Source organism: Schistocerca serialis, chromosome 4, assembly GCF_023864345.2.
Source record: "Schistocerca serialis cubense isolate TAMUIC-IGC-003099 chromosome 4, iqSchSeri2.2, whole genome shotgun sequence".
Classification (NCBI taxonomy): Eukaryota; Metazoa; Arthropoda; class Insecta; order Orthoptera; family Acrididae; genus Schistocerca; species Schistocerca serialis.
Genome location: NC_064641.1, coordinates 837,135,215 through 837,162,909, shown reverse-complemented (window position 1 = coordinate 837,162,909; position 27,695 = coordinate 837,135,215). Strand labels below are relative to the sequence as shown.

General features: G+C 40.1%; 2 protein-coding genes across 3 annotated transcripts in view; one reads left to right on the top strand and one right to left on the bottom strand.

Annotated features, from left to right (window-relative positions):
* The window catches only part of LOC126473460 (sideroflexin-1), a 136,587-nt gene extending 116,523 nt beyond the window's left edge, over positions 1–20,064 (bottom strand). Inside the window, exons 1-3 of the mRNA XM_050100523.1 lie at positions 19,908–20,064; positions 19,682–19,831; positions 19,426–19,596 (exon numbers count right to left, since the gene is read on the bottom strand). Of these exons, the coding sequence (XP_049956480.1) occupies positions 19,426–19,596; positions 19,682–19,831; positions 19,908–19,909 (323 nt within the window). The 5' untranslated portion in view covers positions 19,910–20,064. The remainder of the gene's footprint in view (positions 1–19,425; positions 19,597–19,681; positions 19,832–19,907) is intronic.
* Positions 20,065–20,593: 529 nt separating this feature from the next.
* LOC126473459 (ubiquitin thioesterase trabid) overlaps positions 20,594–27,695 on the top strand; it is a 114,074-nt gene continuing 106,972 nt past the window's right edge. The window contains exons 1-3 of one of the 2 annotated variants that reach the window (XM_050100521.1): positions 20,594–20,833; positions 20,970–22,077; positions 22,167–22,469. In XM_050100521.1, coding sequence (XP_049956478.1) covers positions 21,317–22,077; positions 22,167–22,469 — 1,064 coding nt within the window. In that variant the 5' untranslated portion in view covers positions 20,594–20,833; positions 20,970–21,316. The remainder of the gene's footprint in view (positions 20,834–20,969; positions 22,078–22,166; positions 22,470–27,695) is intronic. The other variant, XM_050100520.1, reaches the window with a different exon arrangement.

The following is a 27,695-nucleotide window of genomic DNA, read 5'->3' as shown; positions in this document are numbered from 1 at the left end:
TGGCGTCACCAGTGCTGCCACGGGCAATAGCTCCACTAGCTGCTCGACTTATGCTCATGCGCCACCTTGGATCGATCTGATTGGCTGCTGATGATGTCATCATACCTATATAAGCAGGAGACCGTAACAGCCCCGGCAGTCAGTGAACTCCTGATGAGGATGGCGGAGATGGCCATCGAAAGCTCGAAGATTTTATTCGAACTGTATGCCGTCGCGAAAGACTCCGAGGATAGATGATTAGAATGTTTGCGAATGGCTGTGCTGGTGGTGGTCACATTTCTGAACATGGAGAATTGGTGTTGATTGTTGTGTCTGTATATTGTGAGGTCAAGGAAATTTAACATTTTGTCATTTTATGTTTCTATGGTTAATTTTATTTCTGGGTGGATTTTGTTTATATCACTGTGGTTTGTTGGATGCAACTGAGTGTTTCATCTAGAAGGCATATGATGTCATCTACATAATATATTATCTGGTATTTTTTGGGTCTAACTATTGCTTCAAATATTTTATTTTCCATGTGATTGAGAAAAACGTTGTAGTGCTTCAAGATTTTTGGAGTAAATTCTAGAAACACTTGTCTTTCCTCCATCACCAACATCCTATATTTTAAGTATGAGTGTGGAATAGTATAAAGGTATCTACCACGGCACCAGTTTCTGTGTGCAGGTGGGAAGTTGGCTATAAGAAGACTAAGTGTGGCAGTAGATCGGCGCCGACAAGTGTTCGCTGCTCGCGCCATAGGAGCTTTATAAAAGTACAGGGAATAATTACAGGTTATTCCTTGGTGGTGGAATAATTGTAATTGGTATAGACAAATGAAACAGGATTTGACTAGAGGATCTTACTTAATCCTTGGTGTAGACTTGCTAGAAGCGAGACCTGTCTTTGATATTGTAATTATACTTAATACAGTCAAATGGGTAACGACTCAGTTGACTTGCAAGAGTCTGAATGCTTATGTGAAACTTGTGACGTTCTTTGTGGAAATTAAAATATACCCAAACTGAAAAAGTATTATGTGAGTGCGAGTACCAAATTTTTTCAAGAGCAAAGAGAGAGAGAGAGAGAGAGAGAGAGAGAGAGAGAGAGAGGTAGTCATTTAAATTCCTCTAACCAGCATTAGTTCTTCAGAGAAGAAAGTTGTGGAAATTGACGGTGTTGGCTACCCAGAGAAGAGGATCGGCTAAACATTTCAAGCATATCAACTGACGTGATAGTGGTGTGAAGTTAGCAATCCAGTCTCGCACCACTTCTCTTGTCTCCCAAACCATTAGAACATGGCGACCGACATGTATCGGACATGAAGAAAGAGGAATTTTGAAACAAAATCAAGATAAGAAGATATTATGAGTTGCCATAAGCAACCAATATTAACAAGACACAGAAATTTTTTCACATAGTTGGATTCTGCCTAAATGGTAAAAAGAATGAAAATTAATAAATAACATACAAGAGAAGACGTTACGAAAATCTCAACATATTAGACCAAGAAGAGATACGATAAGTTCTATTTGACAATGAAGATCCAGTGTGGAGAGTAAGCAGCCCTCACAGACATTGCAGGAGTGTGGACGTGGAAACTAGTCAACAACCGACGACATCGGCTCAAGATGCCGATCGCCAGTGTGGATTCTACATCCTCTCCCTGACACTGACGCTGAAACCAACGTTCGATGCTGCTGGCGCCCGTGCCATTCACCGGCACTGATTACGCATCTGCTCATCAACACAACTAGTACTCTATGACGGGTGAGCGCAAAGCATTAATTGTTTGAGTGTAAAGTTAAAGAAACTGTTGAAAAATTGAACTCTATTAGGGGTAGCTATTATACTTAGTGTAGATTTATTTTTAATGCTCACAAGGCCAAAAATATGTAATGTTATGGATCAAGAACAACAACTGGCTGCAGAACCAACCACGGGTATTAAAGTGAATAGGAAAATGCCCAATTGGTCTGAAGTAATGAATTTAATTAAAGCCCAGCAGGCAGATTCAGCAGCTGCAAATGCTCAAATGGCTACTTTGAGTGAAAAATTAGATGCACAAAGTAAAGTGGAGAGTTTGCAATTAGATTTAAAGAATTAATTAGGTATTTCCTTAACTATCCAGATGAATCAAATGTTTACTGACCTTAGCCAAAAGCAGGATGACCAATTTCGGAAGTTGGCTCATAAGTTAGAATTTGATATTGAAGATAAATGTAAAAATGTAGAATCTGAATTGAGTGAAAAATGACAATAATTTCAGAATGTATGTAATGTTAAATTTAATTCCATAAGACAGGAAATGAATACTTTGAAAGGGAGCATTTCGGCCTAAGAAAGTAATGTTGATTATTCAGGTCTTACTACATGCATTGTTAGTTCACGAGTAGATAATCTAGGATGAAGTTTTAAAGGAAAAATAGCCAACTTTGACATTATAGATGTAAGCAGTTTGGTGGAACCATTTGAACTAATTAAAGATCGAGAAGTTACCAAGAGTATAATCTCTGGAAACATTCTAACGGTTGCTTTTTCCAAACTTAATGATACTATCAAGGTTATAGACGACTTGTGTGAGGAAATAAAACTTGTCCATGACAAAATAGAAAATAGAATAACTTTCCATAATGTTGTGCTACCGAGTAAAGTGGTGACTGTTTTGCCACGTGGAGACTTTCACACAAAATTTAATGAGAAGTACTGCTTTGCACTTGCTCAAGTGAGGTTAATATCAGATCCATGGGATCCAGGCGGAGTCACATCTGTCTCTCAGGGATGTTAACATTCTGTGTTAACGGGCGTAGTCACACCTGTCTCTCAGGGACATCGATGTTCTGTGTTAATGGGTAGAGTAACGACCGTCGGATCCCTAGTTGTTTTTGGTGTTTCTTCTGTAATAAAATTTTCCTACATTGAATTCCCCCAACTTCTTACACTATCCTATTATCCACTGCTTACAGTTAATAGAGAAACATACCAGTGTGGAATTGTGATAACGTCACCCAAAACTGCTCCTGGTATGTGATTAAGTCTTCCTCGGTTGTTTGAGGATTGTGCCCACTAAGAATTTGGAAGAAGTCGTCTTCAGTGGTTAGATAGTAGGAAGTTGTGCGCACAAGGAAATTTTATGGCATGGTTCTCAGTTATTTCAGGGGTGCCCCTGCCTGTCTTCATGACTTGTCCCATGCTATCTCAACTTATTTGACTTTCTAGGTGGCGACAGGAGATGGGAACGGGTGCATACAATTGCCCCTGAGGTAAGATATACTAAATTTGCCTAACCAGCCAGTCTCTCCCACCATCCATGTATAGTTAGGTCTTATTTTTGCCTAAGCTATTTATTGAAAGTAATCTCTTCTCCAGTTTCTCTACACAAACCTGGGTGTAGAGGTCCTAAGAAACTGCAAAGGATATTGGATTAACAGAAGATATAGTATTATATGAATAATTAAATAATTGTGATAATATGATACATGATTTTATACTTAATACATAATTTTTTTTTTTTTACATTTTATGAGATGTAATGTAGATGGGAGTGTTTGTATCGATTTTGAAAGGAGTCGGTAGTGTAGGTACAGGCATAACTAACACTAAACACACATCACACCTTTCAAATGACCCTCGCAGACAAGTGTGACTGAATCTTCACCATTTGCCGTTCCATAGGTGTTGCTAAGATTTTCTTTGGGGACCTCAAGGGTCAAGGTGAGAATGTCCATTCTGTAGAAGATGATTTAACACCATACCTCCTCCGGCTTCTCACTCAAGGCAGGGATCCTGGGGAAGGACGGTGGGAAGGGTTTCCTGTCTTTGGGGCTATCTTCTTTCACTTTTTCGAACTTAGCAACCATTTCTACTTTTTCCTTCCTTACTTTTCATTTGAGTACCTATCTATCCTTCCCTCTTTCCTTATTCAACCACTTCTATTCTTATATCTTCTTAGTTTCCGTGGTTTCCAATAACCTACAACTTATTTCATATAAGCAGGTCGAAGAATCAGGATACACAGACACATTTACACATACACACAACAGAACATGAAGATGCAAACAATAAAAGGACAGATTGAAATGATGGAAGAACCACCAAAGGTTTTAGGGCGAAAGCTATGCATACATTCGAGAGACATGCACACATTGTTGTTTATGGTGACGGTTCTACATTGCATACGGGCCTACATCACATATATGTATGTCAAGAAATATATTTAGATATGTAAAGACTATGATGATTTTATATTGTATATATACATAGGTATATAAGTAAAATAAACTACACATCAAATACACTGGGGAAGGAAGCGTGAGTAAATTAAGGAGAGCATAAGCTGGAGAAGAATAGATTGCGATGATTTGTAAGGATTGTCATGATAACAAATATTCTGATGACTTGTAGGATAGTGGGACTCTTATAACCTAAGTAAGCATATTATAGATTGAATAATGTAGGTAGGCATGAAGCACGTGCTGGAAAAGTAGAAGTGATAGGTAAAGGAGGACTCCGTGGTATGAAATGAAGTATTAAGGAGCGAGTGTGAAAAGTGAAGTAGATTTTCAATTTTACCAGAGAATATTTAATGATAGGGTACATAAAGATGTACACTAGGGCAATGCACCATGAGGCCTACTCAGGAAGGATAGGGAGGGGGGGAGGGGCACCCAGTATTATTTATTGAATATAAAAGACAGATAGGCAGACCGAAGGAAGGCTGACCTATACTGTGAGGACAGGGGCACCAAGAAGGGGATTGACCTGTACCATAGTAGAATAGGGTCAAACCCATATGTAAGGTATAGGTACTGGCCCTAAAGGGGGAAAGGACAGTATCATGACAAGAGTCTCAAAATTTGGTAGGAATTATTCTGGCAAGTTTTGATTCTATAGACCACTAGCATTATTTGGTTTTAGGTGCATCATAAAAAACACTTCTATTTTCCCCAAAGTTCCTCCAGGCTACAGACTAATATAAATAATGATACTAGTACATACTGAGAAAAAATAGTACAAAGTTTTAGAATAAAGGTTGAAATATTCAAGTTTCTATGACACCTGGAGTTTACGATTTGAGTTACGATCAGAGTCCTCACAATTCACAAGTAAGAGTACTACGGAATGAAAGAAAAATGCATACAGATCCATGTACAAAATGAATACTTTTAAAATGTAGATTGTCATGATGTATGATATTAAGGTAGATATTGATTATGTATAAAATATGATGTGTTCAGGCTGAGGGGAGGGATACATAGTGTTTCGAGAATTTTGGCTAAATTCTATAAACATTTGTCTTTCCTCAGTCTTGAACACTTGAGATTTTAAATATGAGCGTGGAGTAGTGGAAAAGTATCTACCGCACCACTGCCTTCTGTGTGTAGGTGGGAAGTTGGCTATGGAAGACTAAGAAAGAGAGAGAGAGAGAGAGAGAGAGAGAGAGAGAGAGTCATTTAAATTCCTCTAACCAGCATTACTTCTTTGGAGAAGAAAGTTGTGGAAATTGACGCTACCAGTTACCCAGGGAAGAGGATCGGCTAATAAACATTTCAAGTAAGTCAACTGACATGAGAGTGGTGTGAAGTTAGCAATCCAGTCTTGTAGCGCTTCTCTTGTCACCAAAACCATTAGAACATTGGCTAGGAGTCCACTGACTGGTCACCTCATTGGTAGCCCATCTTCTTGTGAGTGGAACTGATTGTCAGATGAGAAATAGTCTTGCTCTATGATTAGTCTTAGAATGCTAACTATTTCTTTTATGTGGTGTTTGGGAGTTTCTACCTGTTCTTCTAATCATCATTTGATGATGTTGATGGTTTCTGTGGCAACATACTAAAAAAAACAAGAGCTAAAAGTAGCCTCAGGACAGACAACTCAAAACAGACAAAACCAACGACAACCAACACAAGCACAGACAAACAACATATCTGGTATTTACCAGCTAACATGTCAGGACTACAAATCAGTTTATATAGGAAAGACAAGCAGAAATTTAATACCAGAAACACAGAACACAGGAGAGCATTAATAAGTAACAGCTGTCATTCCACTTTTGCTGAACACCTTATGAACAAGAAAGATAGCCGAACAAACATAAATACTGACTTGAAAAATTCTCAAATGCAGCAAGATTGACAGTATGATTAACAACAGTCCAGATGGAAAATAATGTAACTGTTGAAGTAATGCTGGACTGTGGATGCAAGTACAGTAAATATAAAACAAACAAATGAAACACTATTTGTTTGCCATACGAGTTTCACTACCTCTAGTGGCCTGTTATGTATATTTTACTTGTTCCTATATGTATAAAAATTTGTGATAAAAACCAGTCAAATATGTATTACAGACAACTAAGGATGCTTCCAAAATAAAAAGGAGTGAAACATGAAGGAAGGTAAAAAACAAACAGAATTTCATTTAGTCACAGAAATGGAAGTTTTACACTAAGGAGAGATAGTACTAAACATTTAGTGACTAATGGAAGCAATAAATCAAATCAAAAACTGCTATAATATCTAATATTACTAATGTGACAAGAAAGGTGAAAAAAATAATGATTATGGTATCTACAAAGCAAATGTGACCAAGTTAGGAATGCACTGCGAGGCACAAGGTTAAAACAGCAACTAAAAGGGACAACACTATAAAAGGTACATTAACAGGCAAGGGATTAAAAGAAAACACCATAATCAAATGTCCTTATACAGGTTTGTCAAGTGGATAAAACGAAGAGCACGAGCAGCTGCTCCTGGGTCATCCGCTAAAATGGCATCCAGAGTACATGGCAGGCCAAGATCAATGCACAGCGTATTAAAATTTGGACAGGACGTTAAAAATGTGGCATACCGTCAGCAATTGTCCACATGAGCAGAGTGGTGCCGGCGCAGCCGTCAGCAGATGGCGATGGCTGAACTGGCAGTGTCCAATTCGTAACCAGGCCAAAACAACCTCCTCCCGCCGAGAAGGGCGTGAAGAGGTCATCTAAGCCGTGTCGAGAGGTTTCAAGGCCAGAAGCTTGTTTTCAGTGAGTGTAGCCCAATCAGCATGCCACAGAGATAAAATGCGCTGACAAATGACCCTGGTAAAATCAGATGAAGGCACACAACAAGAAGCTGTCCGAGGCTGGAGGACCGCAGCCTTGGCCGAGGCATCTGCAGTTTCGTTCCTAGGGATATCGACATGGCCAGGAACCCACATAAAGGTAACCGGAGAACCGTCACCCGCCAGCTGCTGAAGAGAGCATTGGATCCAGTACATGAAAGGGTGAACCGCATAAGGATCACTGAGGCTCTGGATGGCACTCAGGGAATCAGAGCAGATGACATAAGGAGAATGTCGGTGGTGGCGGATGTAAAGAACAGCCTGGTAGAGAGCAAATAGCTCAGCTGTGAAGACCAACAATGGCCATGGAGCTGGTATTTGAAACTGTGTGCCCTGACAATAAAAGAACACCCGACACCGTCATTAGTCTTAGAGCCATCTGTATAAATGAAGATCATATTAATGAACATCAAACAAAGTCGACAAACTGGGAGCAGTATACTGAAGCTGGGGTAACTTCCTTTGGGAGCGAGCTGAGGTCAAGGTAAACGCAAACCGGAGCCTGGAGCCAAGGTGACGTTTGGCTCTTGCCCATTCGAAAGGTTGCAGGGAGTGAAAAATTAAGGTGCTGAAGGAGGCGACGAAAGCGAACTCCAGGGGGCAGCAGGGCAGATACATACAAGCCATAGTGACGGTCGAGACAGTCGTCAAAAAAGGAACGATAATATGGGTGGTCAGGCATCGACACGAGCCGACAGGCATACCGACAAAGCAGTATATCGCGCCAGTAGGTTAGTGGCAATTTACCGGCTTCAGCATGAAGACTCTCGATGGGACTAGTATAGAACGCTCCGATCGCAAGACGTAACCCAAGATGTTGTATAGAGTTGAGGCGGCGTAAGATGGATGGCCGTGCAGAGGAGTATACAAAGCTCCCGTAATCCAGCTTTGAGCTGACGATCGACCGATATAGGTGAAGTAGCACGGTTCGATCCGTTCCCCACGACGTACTGCTGAGAACACGGAGGACATTTAGAGAACGGGTACAACGGGCAGCCAAATATGACATATGTGGAGACCAGCTAAGTTTCCTGTCAAATGTAAGACCTAAAAATTTTGTTGTCTCCACAAATGGGACAACAACAGGACCGAGTCGTATGGACGGTGGGAGAAACTCTTTGTAATGCCAGAAGTTAATACAGACCATCTTCTCGGCAGAAAAACTGAAGCCATTGGTGACACTCCAGTGAAAGACAGTCAAGACAATGCTGAAGACAGCACTCCAGGAAGCACGTATGCTGCGCGCTGCAATAGATGGTGAAATCGTCCACAAAAAGGGAGTCCGATACATCAGCTGGGAGGCAATCCATTATTGGATTGATCGCTACGGCGAAGAGAGCGACGCTCAAAAATGAGCCCTGTGGCACCCCATTCTCCTGGCGAAAGGCATTGGATGGGACAGAACCCACACGTACCATGAACTGTTGATCCATTAAAAGGGCACGAATAAAAAGAGGGAGGTGACCACGAAGGCCCCATGTATGCATAGTGCAGAGAATGCCCGCCCTCCAACAGGTGTCGTGAGCCTTCTTTAAATCAAAGAACACAGCCACGGTCGGGCGCTTTTGCAAGAAGTTATTCATAATGAAGGTCGACAAGGTAACCAGATGGTCAACAGCAGAGTGCCGCCTACGAAATTCACATTGTACATTGGTAAGTAGGCGTCAAGATTCAAGCAGCCAAACCAAACGAGAGTTAACCATTCGTTCCATCACCTTACAGAGACAGCTGGTAAGGGAGATGGGTCAATAACTGGAAGGCAAGTGCTTCGCCTTCCCCGGCTTAGGAAACGGGACAATAATAGATTCACGCCAGCATATGGGAACATGACCCTCAATCCAGATGCGATTATAAGTACGAAGAAGAAAACCTTTACCGACAGGAGAAAGGTTCTTCAGAATCTGAATATGAATAGAATCAGGCCATGGAGCGGAAGACCATGACCGGGCAAGTGCATTTTTGAGTTCCCGCATGGTAAATGGAGCATTATAATTTTCATGATTGGAGGAGTGGAAGTTAGGTGGCCTTGCCTCCTCTGCCTGTTTTCAGGGGAGGAAGGCAGGGTGGTAATGAGCGGAGCTCAAAACCTCAGCAAAAAAATCAGCCGAAGGCATTAGAGACATCCTCAGGGGCCACAAGGATGTCATTCGCGACCGTCAAGCCAGAAACTGGTGAGTGGACCTTAGTGCCAAACAGATGGCGCAGGCTACCCCAGGCAACAGAAGAAGAAGTAAAACTGTTGCAGGTGCTTGTGAAAGCAGCCCAGCTGGCTTTCTTGCTTTCTTTAATAACACGACGAGACTGTGCACGTAATCATTTGTAATTGATACAAATTGACATCGTAGGGTGGTGTTTAAAGGTGCGTAAAGCACGTCGACGAGCATGTAAAGCGTCTCTACATGCTGCGGTCCACCACGGGACCGTACACGACATGGAGAAGAAGTAGTATGAGGGATGGAATATTTAGCAGCAGTGAGAATGACTTCCGTGAGGTGTGCGACATGACTATCGCAGCTTGCGAAGGTTTGACCCTGAAAGGTCACCCTGGAAGAGAAGAGCCCCCAGTCTGCTTTGGAGGTGTTCCAACTAGTTGAGCATGGAGAGGGGGTATGATGCATGAGATGGATAACACAAGGGAAGTGGTCGCTCGAATACGTGTCAGAAAGTGCGTACCACTCAAACCGGCGTGCAAGTTGGGTAGTACATATAGAGAGGTCTAAATGGGAATAGGTGTGAGATGTGTCCGAAAGAAGAGTAGGGGCGCAAGTATTGGGCATACAAGATTGAGCTGGTTGAAAAGGTCTGCTAACAGGGAGCCTCTCGGGCAAGATGCTGGAGTGCCCCAAAAGGGGATGGTGGGCATTGAAGTCTCCAGTCAACAAAAATGGTGCAGGTAGCTGAACAATAATTTGCATCATGTCTGCCCTAGTAACAGCAGACGACAATGGTGTGTAAACGGTACAAATGGAAAATGGAAAAGTGGGGAGAGTAATTCGGACGGCAACTGCCTGCAGGTCAGTGTACAATGTGATGGGATCATAGTAAATATCATCCCGGACCAGCAACATAACCCCTCCGTGAGCCAGAATACCTGCCACAGGCGGTAGGTCAAAACGCACAGAGGCATAGTGTGCAAATTCAATTTGATCGCATGGATGTAGTTTCCTTTCCTGGAGGGCTACGACGAGCGGACAGTGCAAGCGTAGCAGCAACTTTCAGTCCTCTCGGTTGGAGCGAATCCCGCGAATATTCCAATGAAGAAGTGCCATCGTGAGAAGAAAAAGAAAAAGGAGAAGCAAGAAGGGGTCATATCGAAGGCCGCTGAGGGCCTGGCTTCGAGCGAGCACTGCCGCCGCTATCAATAGGTGGAGAGTCATCATCCATTGGTTCAATATGTTCATCAGCCATCTTGTTAAGATGGCCGGGAGGGGGAGCGTTCTCCGCCGGTGAACGGCCAGATGTTCGGCTACCAGCAGTGGGGCCAGGCAAAACGAATGACAGCCTGGGGCGGCAACCGCTGGGTGGCGCAGGAGAAGAAACATGCAGTGGCGGAGAAGGAGAACTGTGCTTCCTATGAGCCTTCTTGGAAGGTCGTTTAGTGGAAGTACTGGTCGATGGTTGGGAGGTCGAGGTACGTAGGAAGTCTGCACGGGATGGTTCCTTCTTGAAGGCCCGTGCATCTGACTTCTGTGTCTTAGTCTTGGCAGAAGCTGATGAAGGTGCTTGTGTCTTATGGGTGACGGGAGGAAAAGGAGACGTTGACCGAGAGATCTTAGCACTGGCCAAACGGACGACCGTAGTGCTAACAGTCAGATCGCATGTCTGCGTCGACACCTCCCTGGTAGTTCGAGGAGAGGCGAGGACAGTACTGTATTTCCCCACTGGGAGCAGTGTGGGCCTCCTACTGGCAAATAGCTTGCAAGCAGCTGAGGTGGACACTTTCTCTTTGACCCGAATTTCCTGTCTACAGCGTTCATCCTTGTAGATGGGACAGTCACGGGAGGACACTGCATGGTCACCCTGACAGTTCACGCAACAAGGAGACGGATGTTGACAGTCACCCTCATGGGTGTCCCTGCCACAAGTGACACATTTAGCCGCATTAGAACAAGGCTGGTGGGTGTGATTAAAACGCTGACACTGGTAGCAGCGCGTAGGTGTTGGGACATAGGGGTGAACAGAAATAACCTCATAGCCCTCTTTGATGCGCGACGGCAGCTGAACACTATCAAAGGTCAAGAAAAGTGTCCGGGTCGGTATAAGGTCATTGTTAACCTTTTTCATGACCCTATGGACAGCCGTCACGCCCTGCTCAGTGAGGAAAGACTGAGTCTCCTCGTCAGTCAATCCGTCGAGCGATCTAGTATATACCACACCACGCGACGAATTCAGAGTGTGGTGAGCCTCCACCCGGACAGGAAACGTGTACAAGAGTGTGGCCTGAAGCAGTTTTTGTGCCTGAAAGGCGCTCTCAGTTACTAACAACAAGGTACTGTTACGCATCCTGGTACAACACTTGACAGGTCCGGCTATGGCATCTACGCAATCTGAATAATGAAAGGGTTGACAGATGAAAAATCCTTTCCGTCCTCAGATCTAGAAACTACGAGGAACTTTGGGGCTGGCGGTAGTACTTTTGGTCAGCAGTGGTTGGTCAATTTTCTGTTTTTGGGCAGAAGTCGAGAGAGAAGAAGAAGAGAAATCCACTGCGGAGGAATCCCCCATGATTGCCAGTTTCTCCGATGGCGCGCTCCTTTCTTGTGGGGACCCTCTCAGAGGGCGCTCCCGCCTTCGGTGAATGTTGGCACCTCAGGTCACACCTCCCGAGAAACAGACGGAGGGACCAATCGGCATGGTCGGAAGGTGTCAGCTCAGGCAATCACCCCTCCCTGGGCCTGGCCTTTACCAGGGGGTACGTGAGTACCTTACTTGTCTACACAGGGCGGGGAATTACGCGTTACCCCGTCACCAGCTACGCATGTGAACACGTGGTTTGGTCTTCAGGCACGCACAGGGAGGAAAGAAGAAAAAAAAGGGAGAGAAAGGACAGACTGTCTCAAACGCCGAGCGGAGACCAAAGGGTGGACAAGAAGGCAAGGAGCAGAAGGCAAAGTAAAAAGTAAGGAAGACAGTGAGAGAGGGAGAAGGACAAAGAAAGGAACCAAACAAAGGAAGGAAGAAACCAAAATAAGCGAAAAACCAAAATGACGACAAATGTAAGTCGTGGAACCGTCCGTCTCTGGACGCAGGTGCAAACTACCCCCTTTTGAGGGGGAGGGACTCCTTTTAGTCGCCTCTTACAACAGGCACGAATACCTCGGGCCTATTCTAACCCCCGGACCCGCAGGAGGTGCACAAACAAGAAAACCAACTTTAGCCACTGAAACACTGCTTTTGCTTTATTGAAGAATTTCAATCTCGGTGTGTTTCTTCATAACGTGTTACTATGCAGTCCCAGCAGAGATTCATTCTACAATTTTCTAGGATCCTATCTTACAATGAGGTTTTGTTACCTTTTGTTTCCCACCCTAAAACCTATATGCATAGCTTGCGACCAATCAATTCCCCCTACATACCTAGGGGACAGGATTGTATCAACCCTCTAGCCTCCATACAAACCATTTTTATCAGTTAATCAACGTGGCTACACACACCATGAAACTTACACTATAAATAATATAATTTACAAGAAATTTTCACAGTGTAAGCAGCACCATCTAAAATCAGTCACTGTCAGCACAATTTAGTACAGTTTTATGACACTGACGAATCATTCAATTTCAATTCAACGCGCCTCTCAACCTGACCCTCTCAGATTTCTTTTAAATTTGGTGCATCAATGACCCAGATAAGAGATGGAAAAATACCAATTTGCAGATGTGTATAACAACTGTGAACAAAGTTACAGGTCTGGAAAGTTTGGAATTTATGCTAAATTTACATGCGTATGTCACAATATAAATGACTGTAATTCTGGTTCTAATTCAGTAACAGCAATGAAAATGGTACCATTGGAAAGCTAACGAATAGACCTTTACATTGATATGCGACATGGCAGGTTTCTGAGAATGTTCATACTAAAGGTCACTGACCTTGACCTTTGACCTTGAATATCTCAAAACACCCCAATTCAATTTTTTTTAAATATACCTAATTGCTCCAGTATGTTACTATAAATATAGTAAATATCAAGATGGCACACCAAAGGCACCATGCACAAAAAATTATTTTGTCACACCGCCAACGTGTAGTATGCAGCTACGTATCCAGTTTTTTCTATAACACCAGCCAATAGCAGTTACTTTTATTCAGACCAGTTCTTTAATATTTCTAGCTGTGAACAGCTAATGAGAGACACTTTTATTTCAACCAATCAACATAAGCCAGTTTTAGTGATCAGCCAATCAGCGAGACTTATTTCAACTAGTCACCATATCTGATCTATATCTATTACACAAATTTTGTTTCATAAGTTTTAAGGCTGTGGTTTGCTTAACAAAGTGAAGTGTAAATGTGTTGTAAAGTAATATTTAGTAAAAAAATTAATTTTAAGTCAAAATTGTATTGTTACAATCCATTTAAGGAAGAAGGTCATGCAAGAGTGCAGAAGAATTTAAGGAATGTTCAGGAGCAGATTATAAACAAATATACTAATGTATTGTTAGTTAGAAAAATTTGCTGTAAATGTAGGGAAAAAAAAATTGCAAAACCCAGCAATCACTGCAGACATTGCCTCAGTTGTGCCAGGTACTTCCAGAGAAGATTTAAGTGAAGATGAAGTAGCATCAGATCTGGCACTCAGTGCTTTGGTATTTAGGTGAATCTCCTGTGAAGAAGAAGAGGCTTCAGAGTGAGAAAAAGTACCCAAAGCAAAAACTGGAAAAAAATAGCCTCCGTGTTGGAGCATACTTATGTGGCACAACCGGAAAAAGAAGAGACTGAAATTATCACCCATCTGAAAGATAAGTTTTCAATTCAGACCGTATGTGTGACAAAACACAAATTCTAACTGTACTTACAAAGAGTTGGAGTATAAGGAAAACTATGAAAGAATTTTCTGCTTCTTATTACGTGGTACAGAGAGCAAAACAGTTAGTAGCAAACATGGTAAATTAGTGACTCCATATCCAAAGCCAGGTAAGACATTATGTGAGAAAATTGTTCAGTGTGTGTGTGATTTTTACTGGGATCATGATGTGAGCCATATGATGCCAGGAAGAAAAGACTGTGTCTGTGAAACAAAATGAAATTACAGTACATAAAAGCAACTAGTGATGCACAACCTTAAGGAACTGTATGCATATTTCAAAGATAAATACCTAGATGTAAATACTGGATTCTCCAAATTTTGAGAGTTGTAGCCAAAGCACTGTGTTCTTGCCAATGCCAGTGAAACCCATGCTGTATATGTGTGTGTCTTGCACCAGAATTAATAATTGAAGACTGTAAACTTAAAGCACTAACAAAGAGTGATGAATACACATTACCATCATACAAGCAATGTGTAGCATTTGTTACATGTAATCCTGCACTACCACCATGTTTCTTAAGTTCATGTCCCTATTGTCCAGGCATGAGAAGACAAACTGATTGTCTGTATGGTCTGTTTTTTAAGAACTTCATTGACGAAATTGCATATAAGCATTGGTTAACTGCAGGCAGGGTAGTTCTAGAGGCTATAACAAAGTCAACAGATGATTTCATTGAGGTGTTTGTATCACGGTTACAGCAGCTCCTACCGCACTCATTTATCTCTCAGCAGCAGTCACATTTCTGTAAAATCACTAAAGAAGGTCTCAAAGTAAATGAGTTTCTCATTCTTCGTGACTTTGTGGAAAATTACTCCTTCACCATTCAGGATGTGGTACAAGGTTTCCACTAGAATAATTCACAGGCTACAATTCACCCATTTGTAGCTTACTACAGAGACTCAAGCGCTAACGAAATACGACATGTATCATACATGGAAATATCTGAGGGTTAACAGAAGCGTCTGATTCCACCCGTCAGATTCTGTGGTGTGTGACGTCACGACAGTGCGGACTTTAGTTATGATGGTTGGTGGGGTACTTCTGAGTTGTTTAGTTGGTGGTATCGGTGATTTGGCTTTGCGAGTAGTTGTTGACCTATATAGGTGAAGTGAAGTGTTAGATACCAATGCATGGTTGTAGCTATGGGTGTTTTGGTGTCTTGAGCTGCTGTAGACCTATATAGGTCAAGGGAAGTGTTCAATTTTAATGTGTGGTTGTAGGTATCAGTGTTTTGGTATTGTGAGTTGCTGTTGGGCGATATAGGTCAACGGAAGTTACGATTCCAATTTTGTTTGTCTAGGTGTTTTTGTGGTGCCACTAGTTGTGGCAGTGGTGAAATTTTTGGATTGTTATGATGTGGTATTGACAATTGTGACTGATCTATATAGGTGAAGGGAAGTGACCGATTCATGAGGATATTGTGTGTAGTGGAATTTGGGGAATTTTGTGTTGTCGCTTATATTTTGTCATTTAGTGTCATTTGGTATGGTAGTGCGTGTTTATATGTGTTTATATTTTGTTTGTCCCCACCCAAAAACCCCCATTTCCCATGCTTGTCCCGTTAGTTTGACTATATTTTTGGAGGAAGACGTGTGTGATGGTTTTTTGATCTATTTTCGTGTTGTCATGTTTACGTAATGACGTCATAGGCACGATATTGGAGTTTTAGTGAATGGTCGTTTCCGCCATATTGGTGACGTCATGGGTCAAAGTAGACGGGTGGTATCGGATGCTTCTGTATTCCCGTATCTGACTGCCTTCAGCATGATATAGTGTGTGTTTATTCTTTCCAGACAAATTTCATCCATTTCTTAAAACGTGTTTTCAAATCCAAAGCACATTTAATTCTTTTTGGATGGATGTGCTGCCCAATAAACAAACAGAAAGAACTTTATGAATCTGTCCTACCATCAAGAAGATTTTGATGTTACAGCAGAATGGCATTTTTTTGCTACAGCGCATGGTAAAGGACCTTGTGATGAGGTAGCAGGGACTGTAAAGAGATTAGCAAGACTTGCCAGCCTCAATCGAACTTACGAAAATCATATTTTTACATCACTACAGTTTTCTGAGTGGTGCAAGGAAAATATTCCTTCATGTGTCTTCCATTATACATTGGTTTCCCATCATGAAGAAGATACAGCTAAGCTGAAACAACGTTTCACAAATACAAGGACAATTCCAGGTACCCATAAGCTTCATTGTGTAATACCTATTAACAAAGGTTTAGTAAAGACAAAGACATATTCTGCTTCTTTAGTGAGTAGAGAAGAGTCAGTGATTGGTATGGTGAATGAAATGCTGTTAACAAATATACATGGATATGTTGCCTGTATCTATGACAGTCATTGGTGTGTTGCATATGTCTTACAAACATGTGAAGAAATGGATGAAGTAAAGGTTCTTGCATCCACATGGACCATCTCCATCATTTGCATTTCCTGCCAAACCAGACACGTGTGTCATCAGAAAATGTGACATTATCACGAGAGTGGATCCAGTAACACCAAGTGGAAGGACATACAATTTCCCTGCATCAGATCTGGCGAACATCAACAATTTAGCTGTAGAATTGTTAAGAGAGATCTAATAACTTTTCATTGCCTTTGCATTTAAACTGTAATGTAAATGATATAATGTAATGTAAATAATTCATAATACCACTATAATAATGAAAACCATATTTTTGTACAATATTACTTATGGATTGTACTGTATCATAATTTGTGTTTTGAGAAAGCAAAACGAGGCTAATGGAATGTGGTCTACCTAAATCAGCTGATTCTGAGGGAATTAGATTAGGAAATGAGACACTTAAAGTAGTAGATGAGTTTTGCTATTTGAGGAGCAAAGTAACTGATGATGGTCTAAGTAGAGCGGATATAAAATGTAGACCGGAAATGCCGAGGAAAGCATTTCTGAAGAAGAGAAATTTGTTAACATTGAGTAGGCCTATAGATTTAAGTGTCAGGAAGTTGTTTCTGAAAGTATTTGTATAGAGTGTAGCCATGTATGGAAGTGAAACATGGACGATAAATAGTTTGGACAAGAAGAGAAAGAAGACTAGAAGAATGGATCAATTGGTAGGACATGTTTGGAGGCATCACGGGATCACAAATTTAGTACTGGAGGGCAGTGTGGAGGGTAAAAATTGTAGAGGGAGACGAAGAGACGAATACACTAAGCAGATTCAGAAGGATGTAGGTTTCAGTAGGTACTGGGAGATGAAGAAGCTTGCACAGGATAAAGTACCATGGAGAGCTGCATCAAACCAATCTCTGGACTGAAGACCACAACAACAACAACAACAACAACAACTTATGTGTGTTACCTACTTCATTTCGGTAGTGTACTGATGCTGACAAAACAATTTTTTGTGCATGATACCTTTGGTGTCCAATCTTGATATTTACCATATTTATAGTAACATACTGGAGGAGCAATTAAATATATTTTTTTCCAACAAAATTGAAGATATGGTGTTTTGAGATAGTCAAGGTCAAAAGTCAAGGTCAATGACCCTTGGTATGAAAATTTTCAGAAATTTGCCATGTAGCATATCAATGTAATGGCCTATTCGTTAGCTTTCTAATGGTACCATTTTCATTGCTGTAACTGAATTAGAGCCAGAATTACAGTCATTTATGTTGTGACAGACACTTGTAAATTTCGCATTAATTCCAAACTTTACAGACCTATAACTTTCTTCACAGTTGTAACACACACCTGCAAATTGGTATTTTTCCATCTCTTATCTGGGTCATTTGAATGCACCAAACTGCGTTGAATTGACATTTAATGACCCTGACGTCAAATTATCGCCTGACAACAACCCATACACAGTGTCTACTTTCACATCTATAATGTCACAAACTACATACATACATAGATCCTTGTTACATAGATCATGGATATGACATTTCGTAATGATGTTGAATGTGTCACTTTAAAGATAAGTTTTCTTTACACTAACACTTCGTTGTTATTTTTGAATTGGGATGGGTTATTAATAACAAATTTCATAAATGAATATATGTATTGATTGGGCTCCAGCTATTATTCTGATTACATGCTTTTTTGCAATGAATACTTTCTCTCTTAATGACGAATTGCCCCAAAATATGATGGCACGTGAAAGCAGTGAATGAAAATAGGCATAGTAGGCTAATTTACTGATATGTTTATCACCAAAATTTGCAATAACCCTAATAGCATAATTAGCTGAACCTAACTGTTTCAGCAGATCATCGATGTGTTTCTTCCAACTCAATTTCTCGTCAATGCACACAGCCAGAAATTTAGAGTATTCTACCTCAGCAACAGACTTGCGTTCATAGTCTATATTTATCAATGGTATTATGCCATTTATTGTACAGAATTGTATAAACTGCATTTTCTCAAAATTTAGTGAGAGTGCATTTGCAGAGAACCACTAAATAATTTTCTGAAAGACATTATTTGCAACTTCCTCAGCTGATTCTTGCTTCTTGAGTGTGATTACTATACTTGTATCATCAGCAAAAAGAACTAACTTTGCATCTTCATGAATATAGAGTGGCAACTCGTTAATATATATTAAGAACAATAAGGGACCCAAGACTGAACCTTGTGGGACACCATTCTTGATACCTCCCCAGTTAGAGGACTCTGCTGGTTTTTGTAGACTATCTGTACTGTTAATTTCAACCCTCTACATTCTTCCAGTTAAGCATGAAACTATTTGTGCACTGTCACACTCTTAACACAATACTTAAGTGTATTTAGAAGAATTTCACGATTCACACAATCAAAAGCCTTTGAGAGATCAGAAAATATCCCAATGGGTGATGTTCGGTTATTCATTGCATTTAATATTTGATCAGTGAAAGCATATATAGCATTTTCTGTTGAAAACCACTCATTAACAACATAGAGTATCATGAAATAATATGGAACACACATGTACAGCTTATCATGTTCCACAAAATGGGATTTTTATTACCAGTCGTGCAGTCAGATGGCTGAAAACTGACTCACCACATTTTGTCACAGCTTACTGCAGTCCCCCATTTCCAGGTGCACTTTGCTTCTAGGCATCCCCACTCCAGGTATTGCACTTATAGCCACACACAAACTACTACTAATATTTCCACTGTTCGTTGCTATTTCACCTCTAACCCATGACATTAAGATAGGTTAAACTGACAAGTTACTTTCCTCCACTTGTATTGACTCTTGGTCACAATTTTTATAAATAATTGTAGTGCAGACTAGGCTAGAATGTACTGAACACTGCTAGCGTATTAAATCACAAACAACATAAACTTACTTGTAAAAAGTCATCATACATCCCGTTATTGTCATATTCATTGGCACCTGTGCAGACATTCTACCAATTAACATCATCTTTTCGCCAGTATCTGGATGAAACGCTGAATCATATAGCTCCTTGGCTCTCCACAATTCATCTTCTGTTAGATTACCAACGTCACCACCAGCTCTTGAAAAGGGGAATAAAAATGCTATTATGAAGACTGTCAGTGCATTTTCACGACTTTTGGCAGTAACTCGGCAGACGACCTTACTTGTATGTCTCTACGATTTCCTTTGCGCGGTTTAATTCAGCTTCTGATGCAAGGATATTTAAAGGATTAGTTATTGCGAAAAAGTGCCGCACCCGGCCCCAATACGTGGACTGGTCCCATCGCGGCTCATTGAGATTTATCCTCGGTGTCCTATAACATTAAATGTTCGTTCAGCTTGTGGTTACAGAGATACACCAGTAACATTTTCTTTAACAATGAAACTAACATTTTCTGTTACTACTCCTTGAAGTTCACCGAAATGATCCTCCCAGTACGTTCACTCCACACCTCGCCTACTTAGTATTTATCACTGCTATTAATCCACTACTTACACAAACACACCGCAAAAGACAACTGACGGTACATCTGTCGCAATAGTCAGAGTTAACATTTTGTCAAAGATCCATAACGACTGCGAAGTTTCATCTTGATCTCCAGTCCACTTTCTCTTCAACAGATACTAAAGCAATGCAGTTATACACTTTTTGAACGCTTCGTTACATAAAATTATATTTTTAGAAATGAGTAGGCATTCGCGTAGAACCATATATATCTAATTACAGCCTTCTAGGTGATCTAGATGTAAATATAAGAATGTGACCTTTTGTGTCACATATGTTACTTTGTTGATAATAAGTGTTTTTTTCCAATTTCCCCCGAAGTCCGAGAATGTTGATACCCTTTGCATGCCACTAACTGGGCAAAAATCGTCGATGTCAACGTTGAAAATATTATATTGAAAAATAAATGATCTATAGAGATTCATTGTTTCAGTGCGTTGCGTGCCATTTACAATATCGTAATTGTGTACCACAGAGCAAGATCAGGATTCGAAAACCATGAGCAGTACTGATATCGTAACGAGAAATATTACGTCAAATCGAATGACATTTCGATTCATTTGATCGATACTGTAGACAATTCAAAGATGGCTTTACAACATTTGTGACGTAATGTTTTCCTTAGTTCATTACTGGATGAGTGTTTTAGGGAATGTAGTGTCCTCATTCTTTTCATAAAGTTTCTCTTAACGAACTCAGGAAACAAAAATAGATTCCCCCATGCTTTTCATAGTCGTCAGGTGAATTCTGCAGTATGTTGCACTGCAGTGAAACTCGAAGTTAAATTTGACTGGAGTTGAAGGTGAACTAGGTGAGTAGAACGCAGATTCTCTAAAATAGTATGTAGTTGAAGACTATATTTCCTGACATGTCACTTCTTATGCAGTGTGTCGTATATCGTTCTGTCATCAGCGCATATGCTAATCCATTGTTGTTTCCGCTTTCAGAAAGTAAAACAAGTGATGTCCAAAGTGAAATAGTCGAGTATTCAGCTTACGTTATGTGCGATAATGACCATGTCATTTTGATCCACTCGGCCAAAAACTTTATTTCTAAGGCCGCAGTTTGATAACGACGCCGTTGTCTAACTTGTAACCTGTTTGTACAATTCACGTACTTGAATGCAGGTTACAGTTAGTCCGTCCAGCAATCCGTTCAACAATGTTATGACATAGTGTTTGTTCCACATTTCCTCAACAGATTTATCATCCAGTTACAGCATATAACCTTCATAAAGCCTGAAGCGTTTGTGTTTGCTGTTTAAATAGGATTAATCGTTTCTTTCGTTATAAGTATGAGTTGTGACCCACCTACAACAAAATGGGTATGTGAATATTGCACATATGAAAATTGGCCGTCTTCTCTCAAATGCACCATGTGTAGAGGCGCAAAACCATTATTTGGAGAAGACATTTATAAATTACGTGATGATTCTCCACCCACATCACTCATAGACCCATCATGTGGTCCAAATTTGGCATCTGGTTCATCGCACCGTGACACACATCGGTCTGCAAATAATGGTAAATGGGAATGTCGTGCTTGCACGTATTTGAATTGGCCAAAGGCTCTTCAGTGCACACAGTGCCGTTCTCCAAGACCAGGTGGAACAAATCTTCATGAACATATTCAACCATTAAAAATTGGGCCGAAAAGTGATACTTCAGCCGTTACTTCTGCATCATCCTTGGCAGGTGGTCCATTACGCATTCTCTCTCCGTCGTCTGAGTCTAGAGAAGTCAATGAGTCGGAAAATGTCAAAGTACGGTCATCTGATAAATCTCATTCTACTCGACAGCAAATAATAAAATGGACATGTAGTACTTGTACTTATGAAAACTGGCCAAAAGCACTTAATTGTATTATGTGTGGTACTCCTCATGGCGGTAACAATGCACTGGCCAGTGGAGGTAAAAGCAATTTGGCACCAACACACAGGCACTCCGGGACAGGAAGTGTTGTGTCATCACCAGAACGTGAGTTATCTCTTATAACTGCTTCTCGCGGTGGTGGGAACCAAGCACAACTGATTGAAGAAAGTGGCATCAGTAAAAGGTATAGCTTTGGTGTAACTGATTTCCCAGAAATATTTTTGACAATAGGATGTGGAATAAGAATTAAGACTATGTTGTATTTGTTGACAGTAAATCAAATTCTCGCCGCTCAGATCGTACGCAGACTGCTACAGAAGCTGCTGTTGCTGCTGTGTCACCAAACAATTGTGAATATGAACGAAGAGTTAAGAGAATAAGACAGAGAATGCGTGAAGCTGATTGGTCTTGGCTTGATGCATGCATTGGTGTTGTTGAAGGAGACCCTACTCCTGTTGAAGCATACTTGTCATCTGGAGGCAACCCTACAAGACAACTTTCCCCTAGAGAAGTAGCACTACTCAACCGCCCATCTGCATTTGATACTGGTCATACATTAGTTCATTTAGCTATTCGGTAAGTACAAGACAACTTTTTATGTTTTTTAATTAGGTACATTGCTTGGCCAGACATTAGATTTTTCACCTTTAGATAGGTTTTTAGTGGAGCTTTAAAATCAGACTGTTAATTATGGTTTCGTTTATTACTTCTGAACTACGGTTACTCGAGCACATTTATTGCTCAATCAATCATTGATAGAGGATCTGTCTATGATTGTACTGCAGTTACCCCATGACATAAGCACATAAGTGTGTAGGATTCATTCTTGGGTCACACTACATCTGAAAACTTTCCAGAAATTGTTATAAATCCTTACTAATACTCTATAACTGTATAGAGAAACTTGTACTTCCTTTTCTATCATGTTTCAACATCATAAAACATAATAAAAAGCCTTCGAGGCTCACCTCTGATTTTTACCTCTCTGTTCTCAAAAAGAGCCTCATTTCCTAGATCAGGCCTACTTACTGTTTTATTGGCCCCTGTGCCCAGAAGGAAGTATTGGTATCCTTCTCTTGTTCCTGTGTCTGGTGCCACTTGGTGTTTCTCTGTAAATTTTACTGAAGATTCTGCTGTGCAACATAACACAAATTAAGTTATCCCTCTCCCCTTTTTTACCACTAGGTTCTACTTATTAAAGTGTGGTAAGCCTTCCAGTACTACTAGAGGTTCCTTTGACCTGCAGTATAATTTTATGGCATATCTCATAATATTTGCTCTTACTGAGGAAGAGAGAACTGACATTATATTGCTTCTGTCTTTTAGGAATATAGTTTGTGGTGACAAAATGATCTGTAGTGTAGCCCCAGGTTCAGGTTATGTTGAAAGATGATTGTGGATAGAGAGGGATGGTGAAATGGACTGATAAGTAGCCAGAGGTTATACTAGGTTGGAAGGTAACAATTTGATTCTGAGTTGACAAAGCCAACAAATGTGATATAAAGACTGTGATAACATATTGACCTGTACAGGAGCTTGATGTGTACATTTGCATAATATTTAACTCAAAGGTAAATTAACAATAGGGCCTAACTACATTATACTATTGACAAGTCTCAGAATACTTCTGTGTGTATTATAGAAGAACCCCACACAAACTATTGAAAATAGCCTACATGGGGTGGTGGCCCATTACATATCATTTACTGGTAATGGATCATTAGGTGGTAAAGCTAATGAAAGTGAATACAAGGTTTTAGTTTTGGGAAATTGAATTTTGATGAGTGGTATGTCTGCCATTTTGATGATGTTAAGAAGATGGTTCAAAAGACAAGATAATAATGTAATTTCAGTTGCCCTTCTGCCCCATTTATTGTACACTATGTCCTGAAAAGGACTTCTTTCAGTGAAGTTCCATAATAGAGCAACAAGGTAAGGAAGGAAGATTAGATATTAATGTCCAATCGACAGTACGGTCACTAGAGATGAAGCACAAGCTCCAGTAAAAAACAGATGAGGAACAAAATTGGCCATGTCCTTTTCAAAGAAACCATCCTGCCATGGACCTAGAGCAATTTAGAGAAATCAAGGAAAGCCTAATTATGGATGGCCAGATGGAGTTTTGAATTGTTTTCCTCCCGCAAATGAATCCAGTATGCTAACCACTGCGTTACCACACGCTGTGGTGGAGGAACAGGCGAGTGGATGGACTGGGTTGGTTATGTCATTCACAATGTTTATTAGAAAATGACTATCCACAAAAATGATCAAATGCTGTTGCCAATGAAAAACATGACAAAATCAAGTTTCACTGCTAATAAATAAGTCCCAATAAATAAGACAAAATTTAGCTTCATGACAAGTTGGTTCAGATATGTCTCCAAATTATAAATTACACATATTATTGTCCTTGTAACCGTCTTACAGGTTGCCTCCATAATCTCTTCACAAGCTTGAGGGGGCTTTAGAAAGTGAATTACACATTATTATTCAGGCAAGGTATGTTTAATTGAATACTGTGCTACTCATCAAAGTAACATGCATACATGTCAGTGTTTTTCAACATAGTTGCAAAGTTTCTGTAAATAATGGTCGAAACTTTCTAGGAGTCCTAGTTACTCTGCAATGGAAATCTGTTTCTTTGTCACAGGGTTGAGAACCACTGTATGAATGTCATTTATGCGGAAATCACTCCTCTCCCCACCCCTAATTTTCTTTTCCAGGTCACTGAAAGATGGAAATTACATGGTGCAAGATCTGGGCTTCCCAATCAGCAATCACCATTGTCTGTATGGTCAAATTGCTTACACTATTTAACTATTGCTGGATGTGATATTGCATTTGGTCCATATTCCATAAGAATTTCCTGGGGAATCTACGTGAAATTTAGATGTTTTATTCAGTAGAATCATAGTGTCCTGTGTAGGCCTACTTCAACTTTGGAGTATATTTCCAGTTTTTTGTACCATTTCGGGTACCCAAAACATGTGCTCTCTTCTGGCAGTGTGTGTCATTCTTGCTGTACAATGGTCTTAGCATGGGATGATACGTGTAATTTACTTTTTGAAGTCCCATCATAGATAGTGGCTATTTCACAACTACTGTTAACATAGCTATGGGGTTGGAATTTCATTACACTTAACAATAACACAGAGAAATCACATGCCTGCCACAACATACAACTAGTGTAATCACACTAAAATCCATTCTGAAAAAGGCAAACATGTAGAGAAAATATATGTTCTGTAGAAAAACACAAACCAAACTAATTTCGAAACGTATTTACTCCCCATGACACAGACTCAACCACCGTACAGATCAAAATGCATTCCACTAACACAGCATAAACTAATGCTCCAATTGCCCGATGTAAAACCAGCCAACTTACGAATGCAGCATGCATGTATGGCTTCACCTGCACAACATAATAATGTCTTGGCTCAAAGCCATGGTACCAAAAATGTCAATCGATCCCTGTCTGCCATACTGATTATTATAACACTTTCTGGTTTTCATTTATTTATTTTATACTATACAACTTCATGTGTTTCAGATTAAGTTGTATAATTTTTTAAAATAAAATAGTGATCAGGACATGAAATTGTTAATAAGTGTGATTATGATCACATTCATATAATAGTTTTGTGTCCTTTATTAACAACATCTTCAATATGGGTTCTGTAATTTTCTGGCTACAGTATAATGTGTAACACTTCATTAATTTAACGGGCTTATTTGGCTTATACAGATGTCTCTGAAATTTTTGTAGCTTCTATTTCAGAGCTATTGTATTAAAGATGTAAAATACTGAAATAGTACTCACTAAACTTTGTCAGAATTCCTCCATTAAACCAATAAGAACAAGATGGGGGTATTAAAGTACTTCTTAGCAAGATGATATTAGCAACACTTACTGTGAGGTATGATTGGAGTACTAGGTGTGTGTGTGTCAACAGGCAGTGTAAGCAAAAGCAGCCAGTAAGAGTGTTCTGTAATTTGGTAAGGGTGGGGCCCCAGAAATTATTGTTAAATATGGTAATTACTTCTTATAGCTGTTAAAATTCTTACCTATTGAAACTGCGGTTTGAGACTGTCAGAATTTTCATGCAAAAACAAAAATGGAATCATGCAGACAAGCGTAAAAAAATCTATTATTTGAAACTTCAAACAAGCACAAGTGTTGTCCAGACTACACAGTAGGCAGATATTTGCAAAAGCATGGAGGTAACATGTTTACCTATTGCTCATATTGGTACACTCGACAGCTGGATGACAAATCCATACAATCACAGGATGTGCTACATATTAAGAAAAACATTGGTTAGTGAAATGAGATAGGTACTGCATTACTGTAAAAAATGCTCACTTTGGCATTGACACTTTAATCAGTACAAAATAAATGACATTGCTTGTATAGCTAAGGAACGGTTTGTAAATACTTTGAATCAAGGAACTGTTCGTCGTGGTATATAAGTGTGCAGGCAGGACTAGGTTCCTGGTCAGTACTAAGATTTTTCTTTGTCACTAACAACTCTTGTACATCTGTCAATGTGAAAAATGAAGAGTTGCATAGTGGTTCGCAGTCCACGTCAATCTGTAGGTCCTCCTGTAACCACCTGATAAGTCAATTCAACGCTCAGAAGAAAACTGTTGCCAAACAAAGCTTTACTTACTATTACTGTGGGATTGTTTGTATCCCTTGAACTGTATCCATATCCTGTGATGAGTTTCGTCCAAAGTATTCAGTTTAATGGCAGTTGATGATCAATTTACTTCTGATGTGTTCGTGTGTTCCTCCAGAAATGGTGATTGAACTTTAGGTATTGAACATAGATATCTGATAATTGCTGTTCCATGCGAAATAGGTCAAATTTCTACTGCTCATCTAAACTCTGCAAACCACTGCGAAGATCAAGCCAGAGGAAACTTCCCACTGTACCATGTATTATTCTAGTATATTTTTAGATTAATCTCTTAATATCATTTCTTGAAACTTTATAAGTACTTTGCGAGATAGACTTCAACTATCTTCAAGTGTAAGGTAGACTTCATCATCCTCCAGTGTCTGTCATTTCATGTATTTTCGAGTTTATGTGATATTCTCCTAAGAGTAAAAAAAAAAAAACCATTACCATTTGTAATGCTCTTCTGTATCCACTGTTAGTCACCTTTTTGTGTGTTCCACATGCTCGAGCAATGTTCTATGAGTTCTTACATGATTGATTTGTAAGGAGTGTCCCTCGTAGACTGCCAGCATCTTTCTGTCAAAGAACCATGGTTTGGGACCTGCTTTAACCATGAGTGAACCTATGTGATCATTCCATTTCATATACCCAAAAACAGACTCACCTAGGTATGTGTAAAAGTTGATTGATTCCAGTTGTGATTCATTCATATTGTAGTGATATAATACTACTATTGTGCATTTTGTGCAGTGGGCTATGCTTGTGTCTGGACACTTTAACACTGGTTGTACTCGCAGCTATAAAATGTGGCAAGAAATTCTATGAGTTTTGTGAGAGGTTTCTTGATTAATTCTGCTACAGCAGAACTTTACTCTAGATACATATCTAATTGTGCTTGGTAAATTATTTTTCTGAAGTTGAGCCATAGTTCCTCAACATACTCCTGCCCAGCTCTAAATGTTTACAGTTCATCTGTGAGATATTATGCAACCGCCTCTTTATCTAGTTTACTGAGCACATGAATCCTCTTGGTTTAGTTGCCCTTTGTACTTTTGATAATCATTGTTGTTACAACTGCCTCGTGGTCACTGATGCCAGTTTCTATGTGGGCATAACA